A 26,808-nucleotide genomic window follows, 5' to 3' on the forward strand; every position below is an offset into this window, starting at 1 on the left:
GAAGATTTTAGAGAAGTTGGTAAGAACTTGCATACAGAAATCGGTAGACAAGCATTCTATACTCTGCAGGGAACAGCATGGGTTTACTAAAGGAAGGTCATGTTTTAGTAATTTGCTCATATTTTATAACAATGTTATGACCGAGTTGGATAAAGGGAATGGATACACTATGCATTTGATAGGATAACACGGCTGTTGTGTAAACTGGAGAATATGGGATTGGAATGTAATGTAATCTATTGACTTGGATCAGGGGATGGTTGACAGACATATATCAAAAAATGGTATACAGTGGGTGTGAATCTGCCAGATTTAAGGCAAACAGTGGTGTACCTCAGGGTTCAGTCCTTGGGCCATTATTATTCAATCTGTACATTAATGACATCAAGCAGGGTTTATCATCAGATGTGCAATTGTTTGCTGATGATGTGAAGATAGGCAGGGCAATCAGGGATGCTACTGATATTCAGCAATTACAAAATGATTTGAATAGACTGGAAATCTGGGCAAATGAAAATGGCTGTCAGTTTAATGTTAGTAAGCATAAAGTTATGCACTCTGGCATGATTATTCCAGCAGCATGTTATATTAGCAGGGTTATGCTGCAAGAAACTGAAGAGGCAAGGGATCTTGGTGTGTTGGTGGATAAGACTTTAAAGTTCAAAAGTCACATAACAAAAATTGCAAATACAACTCAGGGGATAATTGCTATCTTGAAGCGAACCTTGACATGTAAGGATAAAGAAGTAATTTTGCCTCTTTATAAGGCTTTGATAAGACCACACCTGGATTACTGTACACAGATTTGGTCTCCCAGGTTCCAAGGGAATAAAGAAGCCGTGGAAAGAAGGTGCAAAGAAGAGTTACAAAGATTATATCCGGATTATGGGATTTAGATTATGAGAACAGATTGCGAGCATGGATTGCAGACTCTGGGTTAACAGGAGAAAAAGAGGTGATATGATAGAGGTCTATAAACTTTTGAATGGGTGTTATAGCATTTCAAATGATGAAATTTTTCGTTATATGGAAGGCGGGGAGAGAACACAGGCGCATCCATGGAAGTTAAGGTTGTTTTCAGTCAAGAAAGCGATAAGAGCTAGGTTTTTCTCCCAGAGAGCAATGAGTGAGTGGAATAATTTGCCCTTAGGGGTAGTGAGTGCATCTAGTGTAAATGAATTTAAGGGAAGGTATGATAGCTGGGGTGGGTAATTTATAGTCTCCCTCGATGAGTCCTTGACTCCCTGGAGGTCTCAGATAATAATAATGATAATAAAAAGTATGCTTGCATAAATCTTATCTGGGACACTTCGTAGAGAAATTCCTCAGTAATTCTTGCATTCAGTTTTATTCGCTTTTTTATAGATGGGAACTATTAGAGTTCTACTTCAATCATCTGGAATTCAATCTTCTAACCAGGTCCTCTGAATTATGCAGTGTAGCTACTGCAAAACATTTATGCCTCCATATTTAAGCATTTATGGTCAAATACCATCTACACCAGGTGCCCTTCCACATTTCGAGTTTTTGATGCCTTTTTCTACCTCAAGTATTGATATGTACCCTTGCTTGTTCCTCTTGAAAATTTCTACTACTGTTCTGTCACTGCTTGTTTTGTTTAACAAACGTTCAAAGAAATTACTCCAGACATCCAGGATATCTTCGGTTTTCATGTCACTTTTATCATCTTTGATTCCTTTTACAGTACTCTTTCCTCCATTTCTAAGGCTGTTTTCAATGGCCTCCAGAACATTTTGCAACTTTCATGATATTTATTTTCTATATTCTTACTAAAGTCTAATTTGTTTAACTACTTTTACACACAGTTATCTCTCCTACATTTTTCTCTGTATTCTTTTAGGGCATCTGCTGACTTTTCACTGATCAACCTGGTTCTGTGATGAAAACAACACTGTCCTTGCTTTCCTGGGTGATTATGTAACTCATGCTGTACCATCACTTGTTTCTGGTTTAAGCCAGTAGAGAATACAGTTTGCTCAGCTAATTCCAAAATTGCTAGCCATTCTTCATTCATTCAGCTTGTAGGGGATACCTTCTAGTGGGATGTACCATGTAAAGGTGAGGATTGGACATTTAGATCCAAAGTCCTAGTTGGTTTTAGCATTCCTTAAAGGTTATGTGGATCCCCTTCCAGTTATGTCTGTGATCCATAAATGACCCACACACATTCTTTCATGTTAGTATTAACCTTTTTTCTAGCTCATTTGTGATATGACTTTGTTATTTACTTACTTTACTCAATATTTTCATATCATCAGTCTCCAGTCTTTGATTAACTTTTATTTCCAACCCAATTTAGAGATTCATAATTTAAAATTGGTTTGAGTACTATAATTTATACTGCTATTTTGGTAATTTGTCTCTCTTATTCCATATAACTTTATATCAGTTGACTCCCCCATCATGTCGACTTTGCCTATTTTGTTGCTTTTTTTACATTTAATTTGCCATCTTCACTAAAAATTGTACCTAAATAGCTGAAATATTTTACTTGTTCTGTTGGCTCACTATTGTGATTGCAGTTATATTTTCCATGTTTTCCTGCCTGTTTTCATAGTTTTTGCCCTCTTTTTATTGCTTTTCCTGCCAAACTTGTTATAGTGGTTACTCAGTTTATTAGAAAATCTAAAGACTAGTGAATTTATTAGAAGTATAAGATTATCATAAAATAAAGCTGAGTTTATTATTCAGTTGGTTAGGTTTAATGCCTTTTCCCTTTATAATGTGATCAATATAAATCATGAATTAGAGTGGAGAGTAGCATGCACTCTTGTTTTGCATCTGATTTGACATTAACCTATCTTTCTATACCTCCTTCATTTTCATTTTTAATTGTTGACTTACACTTAATTATAAACTATTTATTGCTCTTATAATGACCCAGTTACCCATCTAACTATAGAAAAGGTGATGCTTAGTTCTGGCAAGACAGCAGATATCATATATTCCTACTGTTCTTTATGAGTAACTTTTGCAATGCTGGTGTGTTAAGGAATTAATATGAACATTGCTTATCAGTTAACTAATTTGTCAGTAAATATATAAATAAAGACAAAAAATTTGCTTTCATTTTTTATCTCCTCCGTTTTTGATGCAGTTAGGGATGCTGTCTCTGCCGGATCACTGGATTAAGGAATTTTTTTTAGCTCACACTTATCTGGAACTACAGTTAAATGAACAAGCCCTGGACATATATACTAAATTACAGGATATTGGATTTTCTTCAAGTACATACATTATGGCACAGATGGCTATTGCATATCATAATATGAGAGGTAAGAATATATCTATTTATTTATTTTTATGTACATTATGTTTAGTGTTATCTTAAGTTTCACTTTTATATCAAATTTTTTGTAAATAAAAATGAGCTTCCTCATACGTCCATTGACAACATCACTTTGCCTACTGAAGATTTGAGATGGTATGAAAAAGTATAGTTTGGTCTCTAGAACAAGGTTCCTAGATTATGTAAATTTCATTCTGCCTATGATACTAATGCACTGTAGGTTACAGTGACTTTGTCGCATTACAGCAAGAACACTGCTGGCAATTGTGAAGTTTAATATGCACTTTTTGTTTTAACACTTTAAAGAAAATTGATCTAAAATTCTGAGATAGTAACTTTTGTAATTATTTATTCTGGTTGAATATATTCCTTCCATGTCTGTATTATTGTGCAATTATAGAAAGAAACTGTATCTTTATTTTGATTATAGGACTTGCATGCTGTGTAGCTAGTGGAAGTACTGTCCAGATGCTAGATCACCTAAAGAAAGAGCATCATAAGTTCAGTTCTAGTCACTGACTACAGGAATATTTACTAAGCCTCTTTTCAACTCTTCCTGAATTAGTTGATCTTTGGCACGGGCAAATGGGTTTTTTCTCCTGGAAACTTGGGTTCTTTGATCCCGTAAAACTCAAGAAAATCTTCTGTAGAGCTCACGCTAATTTCAAACAGTAAACATAGTGTTAGGATTAGGGACCATGAGATGGCAACATTTGTCAGCTGCCACTCTTCACCAGATGCTATGTGTAATTAATGATAGCCTTGGGCCAGCTACCTCTGATTGGCTACCAGTGGAGATTGAACTGTCCTTCTCAGTCTCCTAAAGTTAGGGTTAAACAGCTTCACCTGCTCCATACATAGGAATAAAAGGCATTAGCTGATTTTTTGACTTGGATGCTTATATTTTTGGAATTTTGTTATTATAGCACCATCTTTACTGATAGTGATGAAATATGTCAGTGAGTTCTTATGCAGTGATCACATGATACTGAAGTTTTTGTTTTTGTGAGGGGAAGAAGGAAAAAAGGTAAAGTTGAAAAAGTTTCTTGTTAGCCAGTTGTCTGTGTAGTGAATGCTGGTTTGAGTTTAGAGTGTCTCAAGAACTGAATATAGTGATTGCTGCTAGGAATGACTTACTTGTAATTCTCTGTAGAACATTTATTTTCGATTTTATAGTGTAGTCTTCTTGAAGTAAAAGAATTTGCTGCTATGTTATTTTATTCTGAACATATCTCTGTAAAGAATGCTGTTTCTCTTTTTTGAAAGGTTTCACTACAGTGAGTTACTGTTGTCTGCGTGAATTTCTGCTTATAACCTTCGAGAATTGTGAATTTGAACCCATACATCATCACAGAATAAAAGCTAATTACAGATTATCATTTTTATAGCACTCTTGGAATAAGTAAGCATTCCTTCCATAAAATGTGAGGGATGATTTATGTACATTTCTTGTTAATGTATATAGCGAAGCATTTCATATATGGGTTTAGTTTACTGAAGCTAGGAAATTTTATATTTCATTGTGCAAAAATTAAATTAACTTCACTAAGACTAATTGATTATAATAGTTAACTAGTTGTAGTGAAGTCACTTGAGCTTTGAATTACATTTTGGGATAGTTTACTGTGTAACTAACCAGTATTACTTTTATGATTATATAGCTTGTGATAGGTTCTGTGTGTGTGTGTGTGTGTGTGTGTGTGTGTGTGTGTGTGTGTGTGTGTGTGTGTGTGTGTGTGTGTTTAAATATGAATCTCACCCACAAAAGGTTGTAAAGCTGTTGTATGTTTTGCATTGTTTAGCTTATTGTGTTTCAGCCCATAATAGTACTAATCTCACATAATGCTGAGAAGTGAATAAAAAGTTACTGTAAACAAATGCTGTAGTGAATGGATTGTGTGTTATTAGTCTTTGGTTGTTTAATTCAAATGTTGTTTCATTAGCAACATGAATGAAATGTTTACAAACATCAAGAAAAATGTGTCAGAGAAATAGGCTTACATCCAATAATACTGTCGTTTCAGCTTCAAGTACCACAGATGTTTCCGCTGTAGTATGAAAGATCTATGATGAATCAGCTATGAAACAGGTAGTAATCACAACAGCTCTCAACTTCCCGACCTTTTAAGCAATCCTAAAATTGTAAATTTTACAATTTTAGGATTGTTAATATTGATATGGTTCATAATCAGACTCTGATTATGAACCATATTTAGTAACAGAGTAATTACTGTAATTAGAGACAACTAAAATGAAAATGACCCTGTATAGTAAAAAAAAATATTTTCACTCATATAGACAATATACTGTGTAGATGCAAGAAAAACAAAGAAGTTTTATTATATCATTTAATACAGTCTTTACAACTGAATTCAAATTTTCAAAAGCAAATATGTTATTATGTTATTCATGCACAAAACAGCTGGATATAATAGACTAGACTTCAAAAGAATAGCGATATCTTAAAGGAACTTGAGATGATATCTGTTTTAGACTACATTAATCTTTATAGATTGAGATGGAGATTTTATTCTTCCTTCACTCATTCAGAAAGAACGAGTGAAGGAAGACACTCTCCAGAGAGATACAGAGATATTGACTTCAAGAGAGAAGGAATAGAGGATGCCCTTGAAAAGATGGGAAGAGACCGTAACAGGCCACTAAGCCGATTACTGAAAGCAAGAAGAAATATGTTATTATTATTATTATTATTATAAAATATATCCATGGGGGTCAAAAGGCTCATTGTGGAAGATCCAGTATTCATACACTAGCCATTATTCACATGATATCTATCATACTTCTCTTTAAACTCATTCATTGATGAAACACTCACAGCCACCTTTGGCAATCCATTCCATCCATTTATCACCCTCCAAGCAAAAAATTTAATCCAATAGCCTTACTATTGGATTAGATTTTTTGAGCCCTCATTCTCTCTCTCTCCCTACCTGCCATGTACTGAAAAAAAGTCTTCATTGTCAATCCTATAAAACCCCTTAAATAACTTATATCATGTCTCCTCTTTTTTCACCTATTAGCTAGTTTTCCCTTAGACCTTCAGTCTGTTCTCATAGGGAGCATTCTATAAACCTGAAACAATCTTTCACTTTCCTCTGGCTCCTCTCCACCACTTTTTCATCCCCACAGAATCAAGGTATCCAGATCTGTGTGCAGTAATCCAGATGCAGCCTTATTTAATGCCTCACATAGAGGAAGAACAATAACTTCTCTATTTGTCACTGTGTTCCTCATTTAGTGCATAAGCTGGTGTGCTCTTTTGGCTGCTTTTGCAATATGCCCTCTAAACTTCAATTTCCTGTCCACAATCATCCCCCAAATCCCTGGCCTCATCAGTTTCTTACAGTTCAGTTCCATCAATATAATACACAGCTTGTATTATATTGATGGCACTTGGAAAGAAGGGCATCATCTTGCACTTGGCCACATTAAACTGGCAGCCATTTATCTTTGCTCATACTGCCAATCTGTTTAAGTCTTCCTGCAGGATGTCCAGTTTACCATCATCATTAGCAAACAACTGAATATTTCATGTCAAATCATTTCCTTTATCATTGATATACAAATTAAACAACAGAGGACCAAGTACTGAGTCCTCTGGTACACCACTGGATTTTTTGACTTCAACTCCCCATTTCCCCCATAAACCATCCTTTGATATTTGCCCATCAGTCACACTCTAATCCAAATCACCTGCTTCATATCCATCCCCATTTGCTCCAATTTATGTAACAGTGTTTTATGTGGAGTCCTGTCAAATGCCTTTGCAAAGTCTCGCAATATCACCGAGTAACCATTTCCCCTATTCATCTCTATTGCTTACTTTTTTACATTAAAGTGACAAACTACTAAGGCAAGACTTACCCTTCACAAAACCATGTTGTCTTTATAAAGTATCATATTCCTATCCACTAAGTTCTGTCTTTCACCAATTTCTTCACTACCTTCACCACTACTCCTGAGATGCTAATAGGCCTATAATTTGCTACTTCTGTTTAAGAGCCTTTTATGCACTGAGACTATTTTGTCTAATTAATCCCAACGAGTGGGACAAATTTCAACTCCATTGGTACCTTACCCAGTTCAGAGATGTAAATAAAACAGCTTGGTCAGAGAAGCTGATAATTCCCTTGCACATTCTTGTAATACATGGGCTGATATGCTATCTAATCCCATGGTCCACATATATATATATATATATATAGAGAGAGAGAGAGAGAGAGAGAGAGTGAACTCAAATTCAGGTTAAATTACATTTGAAATTTTCTATATCATTAAGAAAGTTTTCACAAATACTAATTTTACAAATAAAATTCCACTGAAGAAATTGAAACTGCCATGCCATAAATATTGAAAACTTTGTAAAAATGCACCTGCTTGACATAGAAGGAACAATAATAAACAGCCAGAGACCAGCCACTTCCCCTAGACCTAATGGAATATACCAGGTCCCTTGCAGTTGCAAACTGTCCTACTACTGCCAAACGGGCAGGACAGCTAATATCAGGATATCCAGACACAAGGATTACATCCAGTTTCACCAATACAGCTACTCCGGACTTGTTGACCATGCATTGGACACTCACCACAGAATATGCTGGAAGAAGGCCACTTTACTACACTGCAGCAAGTACAAATAAGAAAGATTATTCCTTGAATCAGCCTCAGCTCTGGAAAACTCCCAAACCTCAACAAATTTGGGTGCATGAGTCTGCTTCAAATTTGGGAAGCTTGCATTCTAAGAACATCAGCCCAGTGACCAAGACAATCCAATTTAGCCAGCTAGGTGGCACTTTTAGAACTCTAGGACTGACTTCAGTTGCCTTTCTTCAGCCTCATTTGCTTAGTGTTAGTGCTTGCATGCACATATCATTGTTTCGTAATCCCTGAAGATGGCAATTAACATTGCCAAAATATAGGAAGGTTTTGATTAAAGTTTTTAATTAATATTCTAGTATATGTTGTCATTTCCTTAAAAATGAAAAACTATGTATAACCAACATATAGGTTTATAAGAAAAAAGGAATAATAAACGGCCAAGCAAATTCCTTCCTATTTTGAAACATCTGCAAGTCACTTAGTGTGAACATCTTAATATATGATATAGTAAACTTTAAGATTATTTCACTGGTTACACAGAATATTGAGAGAAAGAATACGAGAGAGAGAAAAACCATTAGGTATGTTTTTTTCCTCTGTATTTTGAATTAAACAACTGAAATATTCATTGATATTGGTTTACACAAATATCTGTTTTTAGTATGCCTTTCCTTAGAGATTTAATTGCTGTTTGCACAGGTTGCCAGTTTGCAGTATTTTATTTAATAACTAGACTTGGAATTTATCCTCATTTATATATACTTGCACTTGATTTCAGAAATTTCAAAAGTAAAATAAAATGCTTCACACAGCTGTCTCAGGATAATAGTGTGAGAAAATCAGTAATATTACACAAGCATAAAGCCAAAAAGGCTTTAATTTGGCCTAAACAAGATATTAAAGCAAGCATATTTCTTGTAGATAGGCTTATACGTTGGTAACACATGACTATTAAATTATTTAAGGAATTTACAATGTATACTGGAATGATTAAAAGAAACTTTAATAATTCTCCTATATTTCGGCAATGTCACAGTGTCATTGTTGTACGGGAACATACAACAATGACGTGCATGCAGGCACTACAAAAAAGCAAATGAAGCAGAAGAGAGAAAAATACTGTTGTTCCTAAAGGTGCTCCCTAGTGGACTATATTGGGTTGTCTTGGCTGTTGGGCTGAAGTTCTCAAGATGCAAGCTTCCCAAATTTGTGGCAGTCTCATGCACCCAATTTTGTTGAGGTTTGGAAAGTTTTTTAGAGCTGAGGCTGATTCCATGAACAATCGTTCATATTTAAATTTGCTGCAGTGTGTTAACGTGGCTTTCTTCCAGCGTATTCTGTGGCGGGTATCCAGAGCATGGTCTGCAAGCCCAGAGTGGCTCTACTGGTGAAACCGAATGTAGTCTTTGTGTTCTGAAATCCTGAAATTTGCTGTCATGCCTGTTTGACCAAAGTCATTGGATGCCAATATTTTATATGGTTTATAACAAGAAGTCAGGCCATTCTGTTTAAGTGACCATACTTCATTAGTTAGCTGTGCTCACATATTCCTGAATTCTAATAATGTCAAGTTCCTTTCCAACATCTTCATATTTAATATGATCATGCCATTGATTCCATCTGTTCACTCCCTTAATTTTTCTCTGAACTCTCATATCTGTAGTCTGGTGTCTTATCAGTGCTTTCTTTCTAATTCTTGGGCACTGCTAGTTTCTCTCTTATTATCAATTTCCTGATATATACCCTCAAGGGGTATATATCAGGAATGTTCAGATGTTTCTTTCTTATTCCGTATAAATTTATTATTATTATGATTATTACGTGACACCTCCAGGGAGTTCAAAGAATCATCAAGGAAGGGCACATGCTCTACATCTCTGTCTCCACCACTCAAATCCACCAACTACAATGAACCGCAACTACCATCATCATCTACACCAATGCCATCTATCACCAACCATCACTACTAGTATTTTCACAGACATTCACAAACATCCATGCCCATGGTTTTGAATCCACAGCCTTTTTTTGACTGGAGAGTAGATATGCTAACCACTCAACTAACCAGGCCGGCAGTTATTCAGCTGGCTCCCCACCATACCACATCGTTTATTCAGTCATCTGTTTTAATTTACCATTTTCACTAAAAATTGCACTTAAATAGTTGAAATATTTTGTTTTATAGGTTCTCCATTGAAAATGCAGTTGAACTTTTCTATGTTCTTCCTATTTGCATATTTTTGATGTTTTATTTATTTATTTATTGCTGATTTTCATACCAAATTTTACAGCTTTTATTCAGTTTAAAGAATCCTTGAGACTTACACTGGATTTGTTGAGGATTGCAAAATCATTTGAATAAAGCAAAGAGCTTATATAAGTCTGATATCACTAATTGTGATATTAGTTTTAATATTACTTTCATAATGTGACCCATATTTTTTGCTTACTTTCAGACTATAAATAATTTTTGCAAATGGAACAGCAAGAGCTGCTTCATCAAATATAGCTAAATGTAAATATGCTTATTTTTTAGTCTTCTATGCTAAAATAAACAAATAGAAAATACAGGTATCCTTCGGTTAATGCGGTTAATTAATCCCTCAATGTTACCGTGTATATCAAAATCACGTTAATCAAATCTAATAATCAATGGTAAAAATTATTACAATTTGTCCATGATCAATTACTGTATTAATAATTCGTTTTATATGGTACTCTTTAAGGAAAGATAAAAAATGAATGCAAAGTAAATGTTTAATAAATGCTTGTACTTGCATTATTTACTGCAATTTTTTTTATCAAAAGAAGTTATCAAGAGTCGTTTGAACAGTTTTAGTTTTTTTCTTATCTGCATAAATTCTACAATAACAAGCAAAATGACTCTCCAGACCTTGGCAAACAAGCAATAAAATTAAAGAAAAAACACTGCAAATATAATACATGATGGTATAAATTAAGTGGATATTGAATCCAACATTATTTCATAGCCGAATATAGAAACTACAAGAGTTTCGTGCCGAATATATAGAAACTAAAAGTTTCGGCAGATGCAAGCATAAACAACCTTATGGGCAACTAGTAATAAAGGTGGAGCAAGCTCCCAATCACTTTTCTTAGTATTTTTCAGAATGTAAAGCACATCTTCTAGAAGACATGTATGATAAATAAGCCTTTGGCTCTCCATTTCAGTAATACATGATGGTTTATTTATTTTCAGTTGCAATCTAGAAATTATTGAACAAAGAATAAAAAAAACAACAATTAAACCATACTATACTGATATTGGAGGTCGGGGTATCGCTCAGATACAGTTTACTGTCAAATATCACAAACCTTTACATAACATGTGTTAAACCAAACTGACAGCAAAAAACAGTGCGGAATATCACTCGTTAACGTATGAATGCACAGCTACTCGTGACCTCCAAGCTATACACTGAATTCTGTAAGAATATTTACGTTAAACATTTTGCATGCATCTGTCCGATCAGCTGCGAGCTCCGCAGGGTTAAAGGCGCGTTAATCAAAACTCTTGCCACATATATCAAGGGATTGCCACAGTTAGTTTTGCAGCGTTAATCAAATCCTGCGTTATGCAAGGGATACCTGTATAGCCTTAAGTAGAAATACTTCTTGTTTAATGAATATTTTTGTATCAGTTTACAGAAACTATTTTATGGTAGTTTATGCTTTAAGAAATAGTACAAAAAATTTCTTTTTGATACTTTACATCTATGCTTGTAGCTCTAAATATTAATAGTAACAATAATCAAAAATTTTAGATCTTGATCAAGCAATTCAGAGTTTTCAGTCTCTACAAAAGGTGGATCCATGTAGATTGGAAAATATGGATATTTATTCAAATCTCCTTTATGTCAAGGTAAGTGTGTGTGTGTAATTGATAAATACTTTTCTTTACCTGATTTATTTGTTTTATTTTTTGTGATCTTGAATAAAAATACTTTCACTATAGTCAACTCACGGGGCCCATATAAATGGTTTGCTTTTAAATCTTTTGAATAGAATTGATGCTATAGGATATAGGCTCAGATTTTTTGTTAGCTTCAGTTATCGTATGCATGAGCGCGTGCACACACACACAATCGTTAGCTATGGTTAGATAGAATTTTTACTATGAGATTCAGACCTTCATTAAAAGGTCTGAATCCTATAGTACACACCACTATAATAAAAGGGGTGAAATACAGCCCTATCATCAGTTGTACCTTTGAATTGTGATAGTGCTGAATTGGAAAATTTGTGATGTTCCTAAGTCATTCCATTAACAATATTTCTAATGTTGTGCAGTCCTCATTGAATAGGAAAACAGTATAGGAAAATAAATTAAAGACTTAATTCGGTATTTTAGTCAAGTAAATAATTGTTTAATATCCGACTAGTTTCACTGACTAATATCTGTCAGCATTTTCAGGGATACACTGGTAAGCAATGGAAAGTAACAAAAACTAGGAAACTAACCGACAATCCTAAAAATTATATAAAGTTATCACTGTGCGTGATACAATACACGTGTCGCAAGTACAATGTTTCTATTTGTTGAGATATTTATTGTAATTTTCATGAAAGTTAATTTCTTTTTGGTTAAATGATCTAATTAGAGTTTTCCATATATCAGGTAGGATTAGGCCTTGATTCTTATTTAAGTCACCTGTTGAATGGTCGACTATAGCAGCTTCTTTGAATGTTCTTGAATGGTAGTTCTCTTCTATGTAGGGCATATGACTCATATCCCATTTAATATTATGGTTGGTAGAGGCGAAGTGGGAAGAAAGGCTTATATCTTGTCTGTTATTCCTTACATAGCCTTTCTTTCTTGTTTCAAAACTTCTAGATGTCTGTCTGATGTAATTGATGCCACATGAACAGGGTATGCTGTAAATTCCAGAGTATTTGTAGAAAGGATGGCTAAATTTCGGGGATCTTATAAACTTTTGAATGGTCTCAATTGGTTTGAAGGTTACTCTGATATGGTATGGTTTTAGAAGAGCTAATTTTTTGGATATGGTACTAACAAATGGAATTGTTATAGAGCTGATGTATTGGGTTTCATCTCATTGTCTTTGTGGTATGTCATTAAAGAGAATCTTGTTGATGAGTCTTTAGGGTAGCCATTTAAGGATAGATCTCTGGATATTTTCATTAATTCTTCTTGTAAGTCGCCAGAGTCTGTGGTACACTGTATAGCTCTTTTTTTAAGCATATGGATAATGCCGAGTTTCTGGGATATGTGGTGAGACGAGTCGAAATGGAGGTAGTGTCCAGTGTTGGTAGGTTTTCTATATACCAGCAGGTTGTTGCTGTTGTCAGTTTGTTTCTTAATAAGGATGTCTAGGAATGGAAGTTTATTATCTTTTTCTAGTCCCAATGTGAACTTGATAGTGTTGTGGAAGCAATTAATTTTGTTTAGATAATCCATTAGTTCTTCTTTTTTGTGATTCCAAATGATGAAGATGTCGTCAACATACCTAAACCATGTGGTTGGTTTAGGGATAATTTGGGATAAAATTTGAGTTTCCAAATTTTCTAAGAATAGGTCATCACAAGAATGTTAGGTTGTTACTTTTCCTATTTACTTTAATGTTTTTTACTACTCACTCGTACAGTTATTTCCCTTTTTGGCTTCTGTAATAATTTGTCAATCAAAATCAGTAATTCAGCTATCACTCTCTTTTTCTTAAACAAGCTATGATTCAGACCATTCCTAAGTTTAGTCGTGTATTTCTTTCATTCATTAGAGGCTTTGTCTAAATTTGGGACAAAGCCCTTAATTTTACCTTCTGAGATAGTCTCCGTGTTAAATATTGATGAATTTATATTATGCTGCGCCAGCCAATACAGAGGATAGATGAGACTCTTATCCAAGATGGCTCTCTCAGAATAATACACAGTAATGGATGTTCTAATACTAATTAAATTCACCTACTTCACTTTGCTTTTGCATGCAGTCGTGGCCCGTAAATTCTAATTATAATCCTGTGTCTCTCCCGCTAAGTTCTGTAATCTTTTTATGAGTGGCAATTCAATTTCATATGGCAGGCTGATTTCAGGCAAATGAAATAAGACATATTTATTGTGGTCTAAGAATTATACATGAGAAATATATCAAACACATGGTTAACTTAATCACTTTCCTAGTATAATTTAGATATCATTATTAACACAATAGGACATGAGTAATAACTTGCTCCACAGAGTTATCCATAAAATGTACAAATTACTAGCTTAAATTATTAGATTTTCAATCACTCTCAAGTCACTAATCATATCTCAATATATCACAGTTAATTCACATACAGATTCCTTCCTGGGAACTTTCTTCAAATAGGGACAGGTCCCTGCCAAATGTGGTAATCTCTAAAGTTCTCTATCAAATAACCACACATAAATTAGCATATAGAGTCCATTCATATCTCTAACTGGAAATAAGACTCAAACATTCTACATTACCATCCCATGGAATGACTTTCTGTTCTATCAGCAGCCTTGTCTAGACATCAAGGCACTTTTGTAGGCTATTTCTCATGGGGTCACTTATGATGACTGCACGGTCTGGTCTCCCCGAGTCGATAAGGCGATGTGACACTCTGGTCTCTCTCTGGTACTGCTGGCATTCATCCGTATTATCGGTTACTCGATATTGCTTAGCTACTCTGCTATGAGGAGTTAGCTAGCCTTGACCCGCAAGCTACGGTAGACGACTCATGATTTCTACGGCCGATCGGGAATCACCCCGATGACGGAGGGAGAGCCAACGTCCAAGAGCACAGGAAACAGGAACCAAAAGACCCTGAGAGAGGGGGCAAAACCCTTTTATACCTCCTACTTTGGTGCCCTCACTTCGCTACATTTTTTACTGCATGGCACTCATCCATCGTGCGTACCGTTCTTCCAAGAATGCGTTCGAGCTTTGCTGTCCATATAAATTCTCCTTCCCTTAGGCCATAAGTTATACTGGATGGCTAAAACGTGACCTTTGGACCTCAGTCTACATTCAACTTGCTCTCATATACTACATAGAATGAGATATTCTAATTTAACTATAATTTTATATATTCCCTTTTTGACTCTGTACAAAATAGGTTAAGTTTCACATTTCTAAATTAAACATTTCTTCAGTTCTGCTTTAAGGTTATAATATACATTTTTATTTCCTTGCCAAAGTACAAGCAAGTTTTTCTGCCTACAATTAAGAATTGTTAAATCTTGAATGAATTAATTTTTTATCCAAATTTTGATCATTCAGGACACAACAAGAAGGAGAGAGAGGGTTACCCATAGCTAATCCAGTAAGTTGTTTGTAGTAGGTTTTTTGCCATGTAAAATAATTCAAAGTTAAACAATGCTTGAACAGCTTGGTGATGTTTGGTGGGAACAAGTTTTCTAAGATGTCGATGACTTCTGAAACTGGAATATTTGTGAATAGAGATGTGACATCCAGGCTAGCCATAATATTATCTTCAGAGATACAGGTGTTTTTTAATTTCTCCAAGAAATGTTGTGAGTTCTTGATATAAGAATCCATGTTGTGAATGTGTTCTTGTAACATTTTGGCTAGATATTTTGATAGTTTGTAAGTAGGGGAATGGATACCATCTACTATTGGATAAGTGGTGTACCTTCTTGATGGATTTTGGGAACACCATATAGTCTTGGAGTTAATGGATGCATAGATTTTAGTTTTTTGATTAAGTCCACAGGCCAGTTGGTCATATCACATAATAGTTCATTGGTATCAAGATGGTTTTTGTGAGTAGGATCTGTGTTAAGAACATCATAGACAGATGTGTCCGATAATAGATTATTGATCTTTTCTTCATATTAGTATTTAAGATGACAGTGTTGTTACCTTTGTCTGCTCTCAGTTTAATGATTTCTTGGTTGTTCTTTAATTTGAGTAGTACTTTTCTTTCCATAGTGCTAGAGTTGGTGTGAGAATATCTAGAGGGAGCGGAGAGGATTAAGCTGCTTTTTAATTGTAAGTCATTGGCTATTGTGTGCGGAAGTAATGAGAAGGCTTTCTCTAAGTTGCAGATAAAGTCCATTTTTGGAATAGTAGTTGGTTTTAAGGCAAAATTGAATCCTTTTTTGAGAATAGAAATCTCTGGTTTTGTTAAGATCTGATTAGATTGGTTCACAATGACTTGGTTGTCTGGTAGGGAAGCTTTGGAGTTGATGTGATTATCACAGAGTGCGTTAAATTTTTTAATTTGTGTCTTTTTACTTTGATTGAAAGTTTTTGTATAACTTTTGTGAATCATGTCCAAAAGTTGCGAAGTTTCCTCATCTAGGATATTAGAAATGTCTGTGAATAAGTCATAGCATTGAGAGTCTATTTGGTTGAGTATGAATCTCGAATGACAAATTCTTTCTCTAAGTAGAGTGAATGCTGTATTGTGGTAAATGATAGCTTTTTTTTATGGTGTTCCCAAAATCCATAAAGAAGGTACACCACTACGTCCACTAGTAGATGGTATCCATTACCCCCAACTTATAAACTATCAAAATATCTAGCCAAAATGTTACAAGAACACATTCGCAACACAGATTCTTATATGAACTCACAACATTTCTCGGAGAAATTAAAAAACACCCGTATCTCATCATTATCATCATCACAAATTCCTGATATATACCCACAAGGGGTGTACAGTATCTCTGAAGATAATATTATGGCTAGCCTGGATGTCGCATCTCTATTCACAAATATTCCAGTTTCAGAAGTCATCGACATCTTAGAAAACTTGTTCCCACCAAACGTCACCAAGTTGTTCAAGCATTGTTTAACTTTGAATTATTTTACATGGCAAAAAACCTACTACAAACAACTTACTGGATTAGCCATGGGTAGCCCTCTCTCTCTCTCTCTCTCTCTCTCCTTCTTGTGCCGACCTATTCTTAGAAAATTTGGAAAGTCGAATTTTATCCCAAATTACCCCTAAACAAACCACATGGTTTAGGTATGTTGATGACATCTTCATCATTTGGAATCACAAAAAAGAACTAATGGATTATCTAAACAAAATTAATTGCATCCACAAACTATAAAGTCACATTGGAACTAGAAAAAGATAATAAACTTCCATTCCTAGATGTCCTTATTAAGAAACAAACTGACAATAGCATCAACCTGTCGGTATATAGAAAACCTACCAACACTGGATGCTGCCTCCATTTCGACTCATCTCACCATATATCCCAGAAACTCAGCATTATCCATATGCTTAAAAAAAGAGCTATACAGTGTACCACACCCTGGCGACTTACAAGAAGAATTAATGAAAATATCCAGGGATCTATCCCTAAATGGCTACCCTAAAGACTCATCAACAAGATTCTCTTTAATGACATACCACAAAGACAACGAGATGAAACCCAATACATCAGCTCTATAACAATTCCATTTGTTAGTACCCATATCCAAAAAATTAGCTCTTCTTCTAAAACCATACAATATCAGAGTAACCTTCAAACCTATTGAGACCATTCAAAAATTTATAAGATCCCCAAAAGATAGCCATCCTTTCTACAAATACTCTGGAATTTACAGCATACCCTGTTCATGCGGCATCAGTTACATCGGACATACATCTAGAAGTTTTGAAACAAGAAAGAAAGAACACATAGGCTATGTAAGGAATAACAAACAAAATATATCAGACCTTTCTTCCCACTTCGCCTCTACCAACTATAATATTGAATGGGATATGAGTCATATGTCCTACATAGAAGAGAGCTACCATTCCAGAACATTCAAAGAAGCTGCTACAGTCACCCGTTCAACAGGTGACTTAAATAAGAATCAAGGCGTTAATCCTACCTGATATATGGAAAACTCTAATTAGATCATTTAACCAAAAAGAAATGAACTTTCATGAAAATTACAATAAATATCTCAACAAATAAAACATTGTGCTTGCGACACGCATATTGTATCATGCACAGTGATAACTTTATATAATTTTTAGAATTGTCGGTTAGTTTCCTAGTTTTTGTTACTTTCCGTTGCTTACCAGTGTATCCCTGAAAATGCTGACAGATGTTAGTCAGTGAAACTAGTCGGATATTAAACAATTATTTACTTGACTAACATACCGAATTAAGTCTTTAATTTATTAATACTAGTGGTCAAGAAAAAAGGTCATGATAGTATAGGAAAATGTTGTACATAGGTTTATACTGTTTGCATCAGCCCACATATTTGAAATGGATTCTGGAAAATTAATTTCATAATATTGAAAAGTCTATTATTTGGCTTTTTATGATTGATTGTATCAAGAACAATTAAGACATTTATTTTTGGATAAACAACTGCAGGCCCTACTTGCTTTCTAGTTTTCTTCATGGTAGGTAGGACAGATAGCATTTCTGATCTATAACATTTCTACTCTACTGTAGATTCAAATTCCACTGTAGCAGGGATATCTGTGAATGTCTTTCATTGGTAGATGCTTTTAATCATCTGGTGGGAAACCACTACACTACTAATTGGAGATGTTTGTTATGGCTCTGAAACACATGATGAACTTGGTTGCAAGGACAGAAAAATCCAAACTTCATATTGGGCTCAAAAAGTTAAAGAGGTGGTCTTAAAAAAGATATAAAGTTATAACAAAAGTGCTTGGCAAGTTAGTCAGCAGGTACTTTTACAGAATACAGAGAAAAATGCATGATGCTATGTGCAAAAGTTGGTAGAATTCATGGAATGAATTTTGTTTAGATGCTTAACATATGTTCCAGCCAAATAGAATCAGCTTGTGCTTCACAAAGTTTCTTTTCCACAATTTTTCTTAGCATCATCTCAAGTATGCTTGTGTAAACCTTATCTTGAACACCAAGTATGCATATTATTATTAAGAGATACCTCCAGGGAATCAGGGACTTATTAAGGGAGACCACATACTACACTAACTAGTTGTCATACCTTATCTTGAATTCATTCAGCCTACTTGCACACACAACATCCAATGGCAATCCATTCCAATCATGCACCACTCTGGTAACCTTAAATCTTGCAGACTCACTTCTCCTATATACCACTTTTGATATATCATTCAGCCTTCCTCTTATCTAAGCCAATATTTTATAATCCAATTCCATATTCTCCAATTTATACACGTCTTCCATTCCATTCTTTGTCAAAAGTCTTAGCAAAATCCAAAAGTTTCATGGTGTATCCATTTCCCCTGTCTAACTGAATAGTAACATCATTGTAGAAGGTGAGGAAGTCGCTCAAACATTACCTTCCCTTAGTAAATCCCATGCTGTTCATTACAAAGTAGAGATTCTCTGTTGATTCATTTCTGAATGTGAGCCCCCAACCAACTTTTCCAAAATCTACACACCATTCCAGAGACATTGATAGACCATACATTCTTTCCACTCCAGCGAATCTTCCTTGTTCTGAGACTCAAAATATATATTCTGGTCAAAGGAATAGTTCACTGGCTTGCTCCTTATACACATGGTATTCCTTGCACATCATATTTTTCTTACAAATCTCTTGTTTACACAACCATTTCACTCCTAACCTATTTATTCTTCGAACTATAGTGACACATTCTAATATAGCAGCATTTAAGTATTTTTTAAATGCTTCTCATGCACTGTCAGTATTCTTTATTCAGTATCCATTCCAACTGATACCATGGTGCAGACCTAGCATACCCTTAGTTGGTCATAATTTCCTGCTTTGTAGTTCAGTGTGTAACCCTTTCTGAATGAAATATTCATAATTAGCCACTTCTGAAGTGAGTACCATGTGATCACTGTCACCAACTGGAGGTAGAATAGTTGGTGTCTTTAACTGAACCCCCCCCCCCTCTGACACTAAAATCAGATCTAACATTCTTTGACCTTAAGTTCCTTCTGTCATATGCTGCTGGAAGAACTTGTCTTCCAACAGCTCAATAAATTCAGTTTCGATTCTTCTTATAAAATTTTACAGCTACCCAATCAGTGTTCATATGATTAAAGTCTCCATTACGATTACTCGTTTCATATCCACATCTTGATTTGGTGATGCATTTCTGTCATAAGCTACTTATCCTCTAGGTCTGTAACAACATCCAGCTGTGTATTTGATTTTGTTAGACTTCACCTGTCACCAGATGGCTTCAAACTCATTGCCACATGAAAAAGTTACTAGTATTAGTCATAGGTCTCAACTCTAACTGGATTCAAGTAATCCAATATTGTTAGTAGCACACACACCCCTTCCCTCCTCCTATCTTGTTTATCTTTCCTAAAAATACTGTACCCATTACACTAAATACTAGTATGTCTGCTTCTGTTTCCTAATGCCTGCTCACTAATGAATGCATTAATCCTAACACATTGACCAAGGCAGCAAAATCCCACTTTGTTTCTGATACTCCTAGCATTTGTGTACAGATAAAATAAATTACCTGTCTGCTTTTTTGTATACTCTTCTTTGTAGTCTGTATGATGCAGTTAGACAACTTGCAGATCTCTGTTCTTATCTAGTGCCTTACTTATGCAGACATCCTTGCACATGCTTCATAAGTCTGAACTGGACAAACAATCATTCTCTCTTTATAATCATTTCCATGATAATGCTCATTCCCATCATCAACACAGTTACATAACATTTTCCTCTTACAGATTCTCACCATTTTTCCCATCATAATTTAGCTTTCCTGACTGTGTTGGACATATCAATTATATCTCTGTAATTCTCACATTTGAATTTATTTCTCTTTATAGCTAGCAGGAAAGTACTACTCTAGTCATATGAAATTTGATTGTCTGACCAATCCTGAATTTCACAATGTAGCCACTCTGACAAAACAATTTTGAGTTCAGCAGTTTTCAGAGGTGAACAGTTGTCTCAAATACACAAATGCTATTCAAGAAAAAAATGAAAGAGATTGAAAACAAGAATCAAATTGTGGAGATTCATTTGTCAAGCCCTGAAGGAAACATTGATTCAACCAGAGAGCTATCTAAAGAAAAGGCTTTGGTAAGAAGAACAGAAAATAAATATCAGGAAGATGGCAAAATATTCTGTAGGCTATTGAAAAAGCTTAGAAATGGAAAAAAGAGTATTATAAAAGGAATCAGATAATAAAGACAACATGTAAACTGAAGATAATGATATTCTAAATGGCTGGAGTGAAAACAAGTAATGACAGTAGTTGTAAATAGCATTCAAGAGGAATGCCATCAGGAGTGCATGCCGATACTTTAGGTAGAAAAAGCAGTCAATACTTGAAATGTGAAAAGGAGCCAGACTAGATGATATTCAACCAGAAATGCTGAAATATGGAGGGAGGTATAAAAGTTTTGCTCTGACTACTGGTCAGAGGGTCAAATTCCAGATGAATGGAATAGAGCTCTCATGGTTCTGTTAGATCTTGAATGATGTCTTTATCAAGAATAGAACTGCTCCATTCAAGATTTAACAAGAGAACAATATCAAGCAAAAGCACACTTGTACTCTTGGCAAAGCAAACATAATATGTGAAGATGCAAATATTAACCTTGCTTAAAAAGGAATTAAAATATAAAAGAAGAGGTCGAATCTTAAATTGAAATGAAATTGAAGGAGGAAATAAATATTAAATTGTACTATGTTTAAGGTTTTGTCTAAAATAGATGGAATCTTAATTTGTCAAAAAATCAATGTTAAAATATGCTGTATAAAGTCGTGTATCATCGTGCAAACGAAAGCTCAAAGGTTGCAGTTTGACCACCAAAGATGAGTAGGCATTCATGGAAGGCGCAAGAAATTCGCGTTCCCCAAAAAAAAAGCGATGCACGTACAGCAAGGAGGTGACTTCACTCGGTGACAGCAAATGGGAGAGCATCATAGACAAGTTTGGAGTGCAGAAAGAGGGCACTATAATGAGGTTTAAAATGGATTCACATCGTTGAGAGGGACCCATTTTGCTTCCTTTTACGTTTTTCTCCTGGTTCGTGTGGTGTTCCCTGGTCATGTGGGTCTCCTGCTCGAAGTTCCCGAGTGGATCAGCATGCCTGATACCCGACAAGACGTGAAGACAGCAAAGCGGCAACGTGTTTCCTGTTGCTGAGCGACGCGAATCAAAGAAAATATAGCATGAGATGATGGCAGTGTTCGAGTTTTAGACCATCGGTGTGGATCTAACTGATGAGAAAGCAGCAAAGGATTCCTTTGAAGGTAAGTTGTGTTAGAAGCGGCGATGCAAAAAGTTCGTGAGCCCAGAAGAAACAAGTTGCTAATTCGGGACGAGCACATAACTCCCACGTGGCGGCAATCCATCATACAGAGGGACAATCTATAACAAAGAACAGATGGAAGGGTCGAGAAATCATCTAACAAGGTGGTAATGTACAAATCTTCCCTTTTTTGTGTTATCTATTGGTGACAAAGGTGTAAAATGGACAGAGTTTAGAAAAGAAGAGAGAGAGATTTTTGAGACAGTTTCCTGTGTTATGTTAATTGAATTGGACTGGTAGTCTACGTTCATAAGTTGTCTAGACCAAGTTTAATGTGTATGGGTCATTAGTAGCAGTAATCTAGTTTAATACTGACATCCATGTTTGTGATATAGATGAACATAAGATTTTCATGACTGTGTTTGAATAGCCTGTCTGTTTGATTATTATTACCCTGCTTTACTTGTATTTAGTATTAACCTTGATTTCCTTGATTATGTGTGTTGTTTAAATTGTTTAGATAAATAATAAATATGTTTTCCCATGTATACCTCAGTTTGTCTGAGTAAGAGATTGAATTTTACCACTCACGAAAATATCGAACCTATGTCTAGAGGAAAAAAGGGGAATTTAAGATTGTCAAGGCCATGACTGTATACTGAGAACTCAATCTACCAAACTACTTACTCTATATAAGGTATTACTTGAATTCTGGGAAAGTTTCTTCGGATAAGAATTCCTATCCTAGAGTTCTGACTGGCGCAGCATAAACAAATAAATTTCATCAGAGCTCAAAGAGAGAAACGGCCCCAGAAAGTCAGTTTGGAAGCCAGATCTCAGTAGGCACAAAAAGAACAATAGAGGTAAAATATTTAAGAAAACAACGACGTAACAGTACTCATCTATAAAAAAGGAAATAAAACTGATATGGGAAGTTTATAGGAATTTCCATACTGAGTGTTTCTGGTAAGATTTATGCAATATACTTGAGAAAAGGGAAACTGAAGAAGAAAAACAATCAAGTTTCAGGCCAAATAGAAATTGTTAGAATCAGATTTTCTCTTTAATATACTTATCTGTACTTAAGTTTCATAGATACGGCAAGGATTAGGACAAGGTTCCAAAAGAAAAGATTTTCAAAATGCTACATTTCTGTGGTGTAAACAAGGCATTATATTTGGCAATACATTGTCTAGATGTGTATTGTAAGCCCTCAGTTTGAATTGAAGATGGTTTGATACTAAATCAGTTGTGAGATGAGGGTGCACATTATTTCCACTATTATTCATCATCTATGGATCTGTTATGAAGGAATTAAACCTGATATCAAAATTGGAGATGTTAATCTCAGCTCTTTACTTTATGCACATGTAATTACTCCTAAATAAATCCATTAGAAGTCTGCAGGATACCCTGACTAAAGTGAATAACTGCTGTAATTAATTTGGTATAAAAATCAGCAGTAAACAAGACCATGAAAATGGACAGAAACATTAAAACATCAACTATATCCTGAATGAAGAACCTATAGAAGAAGTAAAATGGTAAATTAAATATGGAAATTGACTACAGAATTAGCAAAGCTGGTATCGTAGGAAGTCAACTGAATAAATTTGTATGGAATAAGAGAGAGAGATTAGTCAAAAGTCTTTTTTGATGGGTATATGTCCTACCATTCTTTCATCAGCTTGACAGAGGCACATCTTATTGATTTATTGACAATAATATAGTTTCAATAAGAAGTAACAAAAAAGTACCCACAGTGTTAATGAGAATAGTTTTTTAACTTTATTAGTCTGTATCTCTTGCCAAGATTGGCTCAACTACATGCACAAATTACATTTAAAAGTACTTTGTCTTACTGTAGCATGTTTCTTATCTTTGTTTTATTTTATCTGAATTCTGGTAGAAAGCCTTATACATTGGCTATTCATAACTATTATTTTTCAGGAAATTATGACGTATACTGAATATTAATTATATTAACTTTGATTAATGCTTCCAGTATTTTATCAGCGTTACAGCGACTACATCAGGGATCACAGAACAATGATATGTGCATTCAGGCACTAACACTGGGTAAATGAGGCCAAAGAAAGGCACTGAGACCTCCTGAATAAGCTGCCATCTTATGACCTCCCTTTTTACACTCTGTGATTGGATTGCTAGCTTCCTCACTGGTCATTTATTGTGTGTCATGGTGGATGGCTTCCTCTCATCAGATTTCCCCATCAATGCTGGAGTAAGTACCCCATGGTTCTGTATTCTCAGACATGCTCTTCCTCCTTTACATCAATGACTTCCTTTCTCCGACCTCAAATCCTATCACAGCTTCGCCGATGACAGTACTCTTCATTCATCTTCCTCATTCAATCAACCTTGCAGTACCCCAGTGTTAGATGCCTAAAAATCTTCCATAACTAGTAACTGAAAACTGACCCCCTCAACATCCTCAAATGGGGTGAAGACAACTTAGTAAATTTCAGTGCCAAAAAAAAACTCAACCCTGCCTTATTACCTGCAAGAAAAATCCCACCTCATCCCCTTTCTTTTTGATAACATTTCAGTTTCCTTTCAAAAACAACTTTCTCTTCTTTGGTTTATCATGGCACAATCATATTACATATATAGCTGCCTTAGCATCTAAAAAGCTGGTGCAATTTAAACATTACTTCTCTTCCTCTCAACTCCTAATACTTTATTATAAGTCTCAAATATGACTAACTTTGGAGTACTGTTCCCACATTTGGGATGAAGCATCCAAGACCTCTCTAAGAATTTTTGTTATTCAGAAGAGGACAATCCACTTAATAGATGACTCTTCCCTCACAGACTCCCTTCAGTCACTTTATCATAGACACTCTGTTTCAGCACTGTGCCTTTTCATTAAGTATTTTCATGGGCTGCACCTCTGAAAGAACTAGAGGCAAGTGGCTGCTCTAGTTCTTTTTTCTAACCATGTAAGAACTAGAGAAGCCACTGGCCAACACCCATACACTGTCCAGCTCCAAACACATTGAGCTAATTTCTCATCAGCTTCCTTCATTCCATTCACCTCTATTCTTTTGAACAATCACCCCCATACTGTTTTTTCCCTGTACAGTACAACATCCCCCCCCCTTTAAGAAACATAACAGGCTATATTTTTCTCTTCTCTTTAATCACTTACCCACACATGGCACTGTAGCGTTATAGGTCTTGTGACCCTTCATGTGTGGGATCATCATTAAAAAAAAAAAAAAAAAAAAGGCACTCCCTAGTGGGCTAAATTGGGTGGTCATGCTGTTGTGCTGAAGATCTGAGGATGAGTGCTTTCTAAATTTGGGGCAGTTTCATGCACCAAATTTGTTAAATTTTTGCTATAACCCTACAAAAAATAGTTACAATGGCTACAAGCTACTCCATTGGCTACAATTTCCACAATCAAAAAATATTAAAACCCCATAACCACAAGCCCCTCCTCCTCCTCCCTTCAGAACAGAGATTACACGAAATTTATCACCATTCCATATAGCTGATCCACATCCAAAAAAAACAAAAATCCTAAAGAAATTAAAACCTTATGGTCACTTACAGACCACATAAAAATTGTCACCCTTATCCACTCCACCAAAGACCTACCAAGTTCCCTGCAGTTGCAAACTGTCCAACTATGGCCAAACAAGCAGGACAGTCAATATCAGAATTTCTGAATAAATTGGCTACATCTGGTTCCATTACAGCCACTGGACTTGCTGACCATGGACACTAACCATGGGATATGCTGGAAGAAGACCACTCTATTGCACCAGGGCAAATACAAATATGAAAAAGCTATTCCTGAAATCTGCCTGAGCTCTGAGAAACTTTCCAAACCTCAACAAACTTATGGCATAAAACTACCCCAAATTTGGGGCACTCATTCTCAGATCCTCAGCCCAACGCCCAAGACCACCCAATTTACTTACTAGGGTGGGGGAAGCTGCCATTTAGGACTCTAGGCCCAACTTTAGTTGCTTTTCTTGAGCCTCATTTACTCAGTGTTAGTGCCTGCATGCACATATTATTGTTCTGTGATTCCTGATGTTTTTAATGTGATGTTTCCAAAATATCAGAAGTACTAATTAAAGCTGTTGTAATTATATTCAGTACACATTGTCATTTCCTGAAAAATAATAGTTATAGTAGTTATCAATAAATGAAATATTGATAAAACATAAGATTTTTTATTTTATTTTGTGTGTGCGTGCATTGCTAATTCCATGAACTACTTCATCATGAATCTTCATTTTTCAGGAAATGAGAGTGGAGCTCAGCCATTTGGCCCATCATACCTGTGAAATTGATAAATATCGAGTGGAAACTTGCTGTGTAATAGGTAACAAAAATTTGTACTTGTCTGTAGTATTTGCACTACACTTCTGGAAATCACTTAATTTAAGTGATTTTCAGAAGCGCAGTATTTCCAAAGGAGTGTTTTATTTTATTCATTATTATTAATAATAATAATTGTAATTTCCAAAGCTAACAGTGTTGCAGCATCAAAATAGATATTTGAGAAAAATTTCATTACTGTTTTTGACTTAAAAAAAAAAAAAATTGCTGAAATGTTGGAATAATCCAAAAATGTTATACTTAAAAGTAGTGAGGCTTAAATAATATTTATTATGGTTATTAGCTAAATTCAGGTAAGAACTTTAGATACACAATGATTCTAT

The 26,808-nt window shown here is 35.1% G+C and overlaps 1 protein-coding gene across 1 annotated transcript in view; it reads left to right on the forward strand.

Annotated features, from left to right (window-relative positions):
* Positions 1-26,808, forward strand: part of Cdc23 (cell division cycle protein 23) — a 184,285-nt gene that overhangs the window by 60,018 nt on the left and 97,459 nt on the right. The window contains exons 7-9 of the mRNA XM_090392433.1: positions 3,119-3,296; positions 11,716-11,813; positions 26,387-26,468. Coding sequence (XP_090248559.1) covers positions 3,119-3,296; positions 11,716-11,813; positions 26,387-26,468 — 358 coding nt within the window. The remainder of the gene's footprint in view (positions 1-3,118; positions 3,297-11,715; positions 11,814-26,386; positions 26,469-26,808) is intronic.

This window comes from Typopeltis vanoorti, chromosome 5, assembly GCF_054136105.1.
Source record: "Typopeltis vanoorti isolate ZY-2024b chromosome 5, IOZ_Tvanoo_1.0, whole genome shotgun sequence".
In the NCBI taxonomy this organism is placed as follows: Eukaryota; Metazoa; Arthropoda; class Arachnida; order Uropygi; family Thelyphonidae; genus Typopeltis; species Typopeltis vanoorti.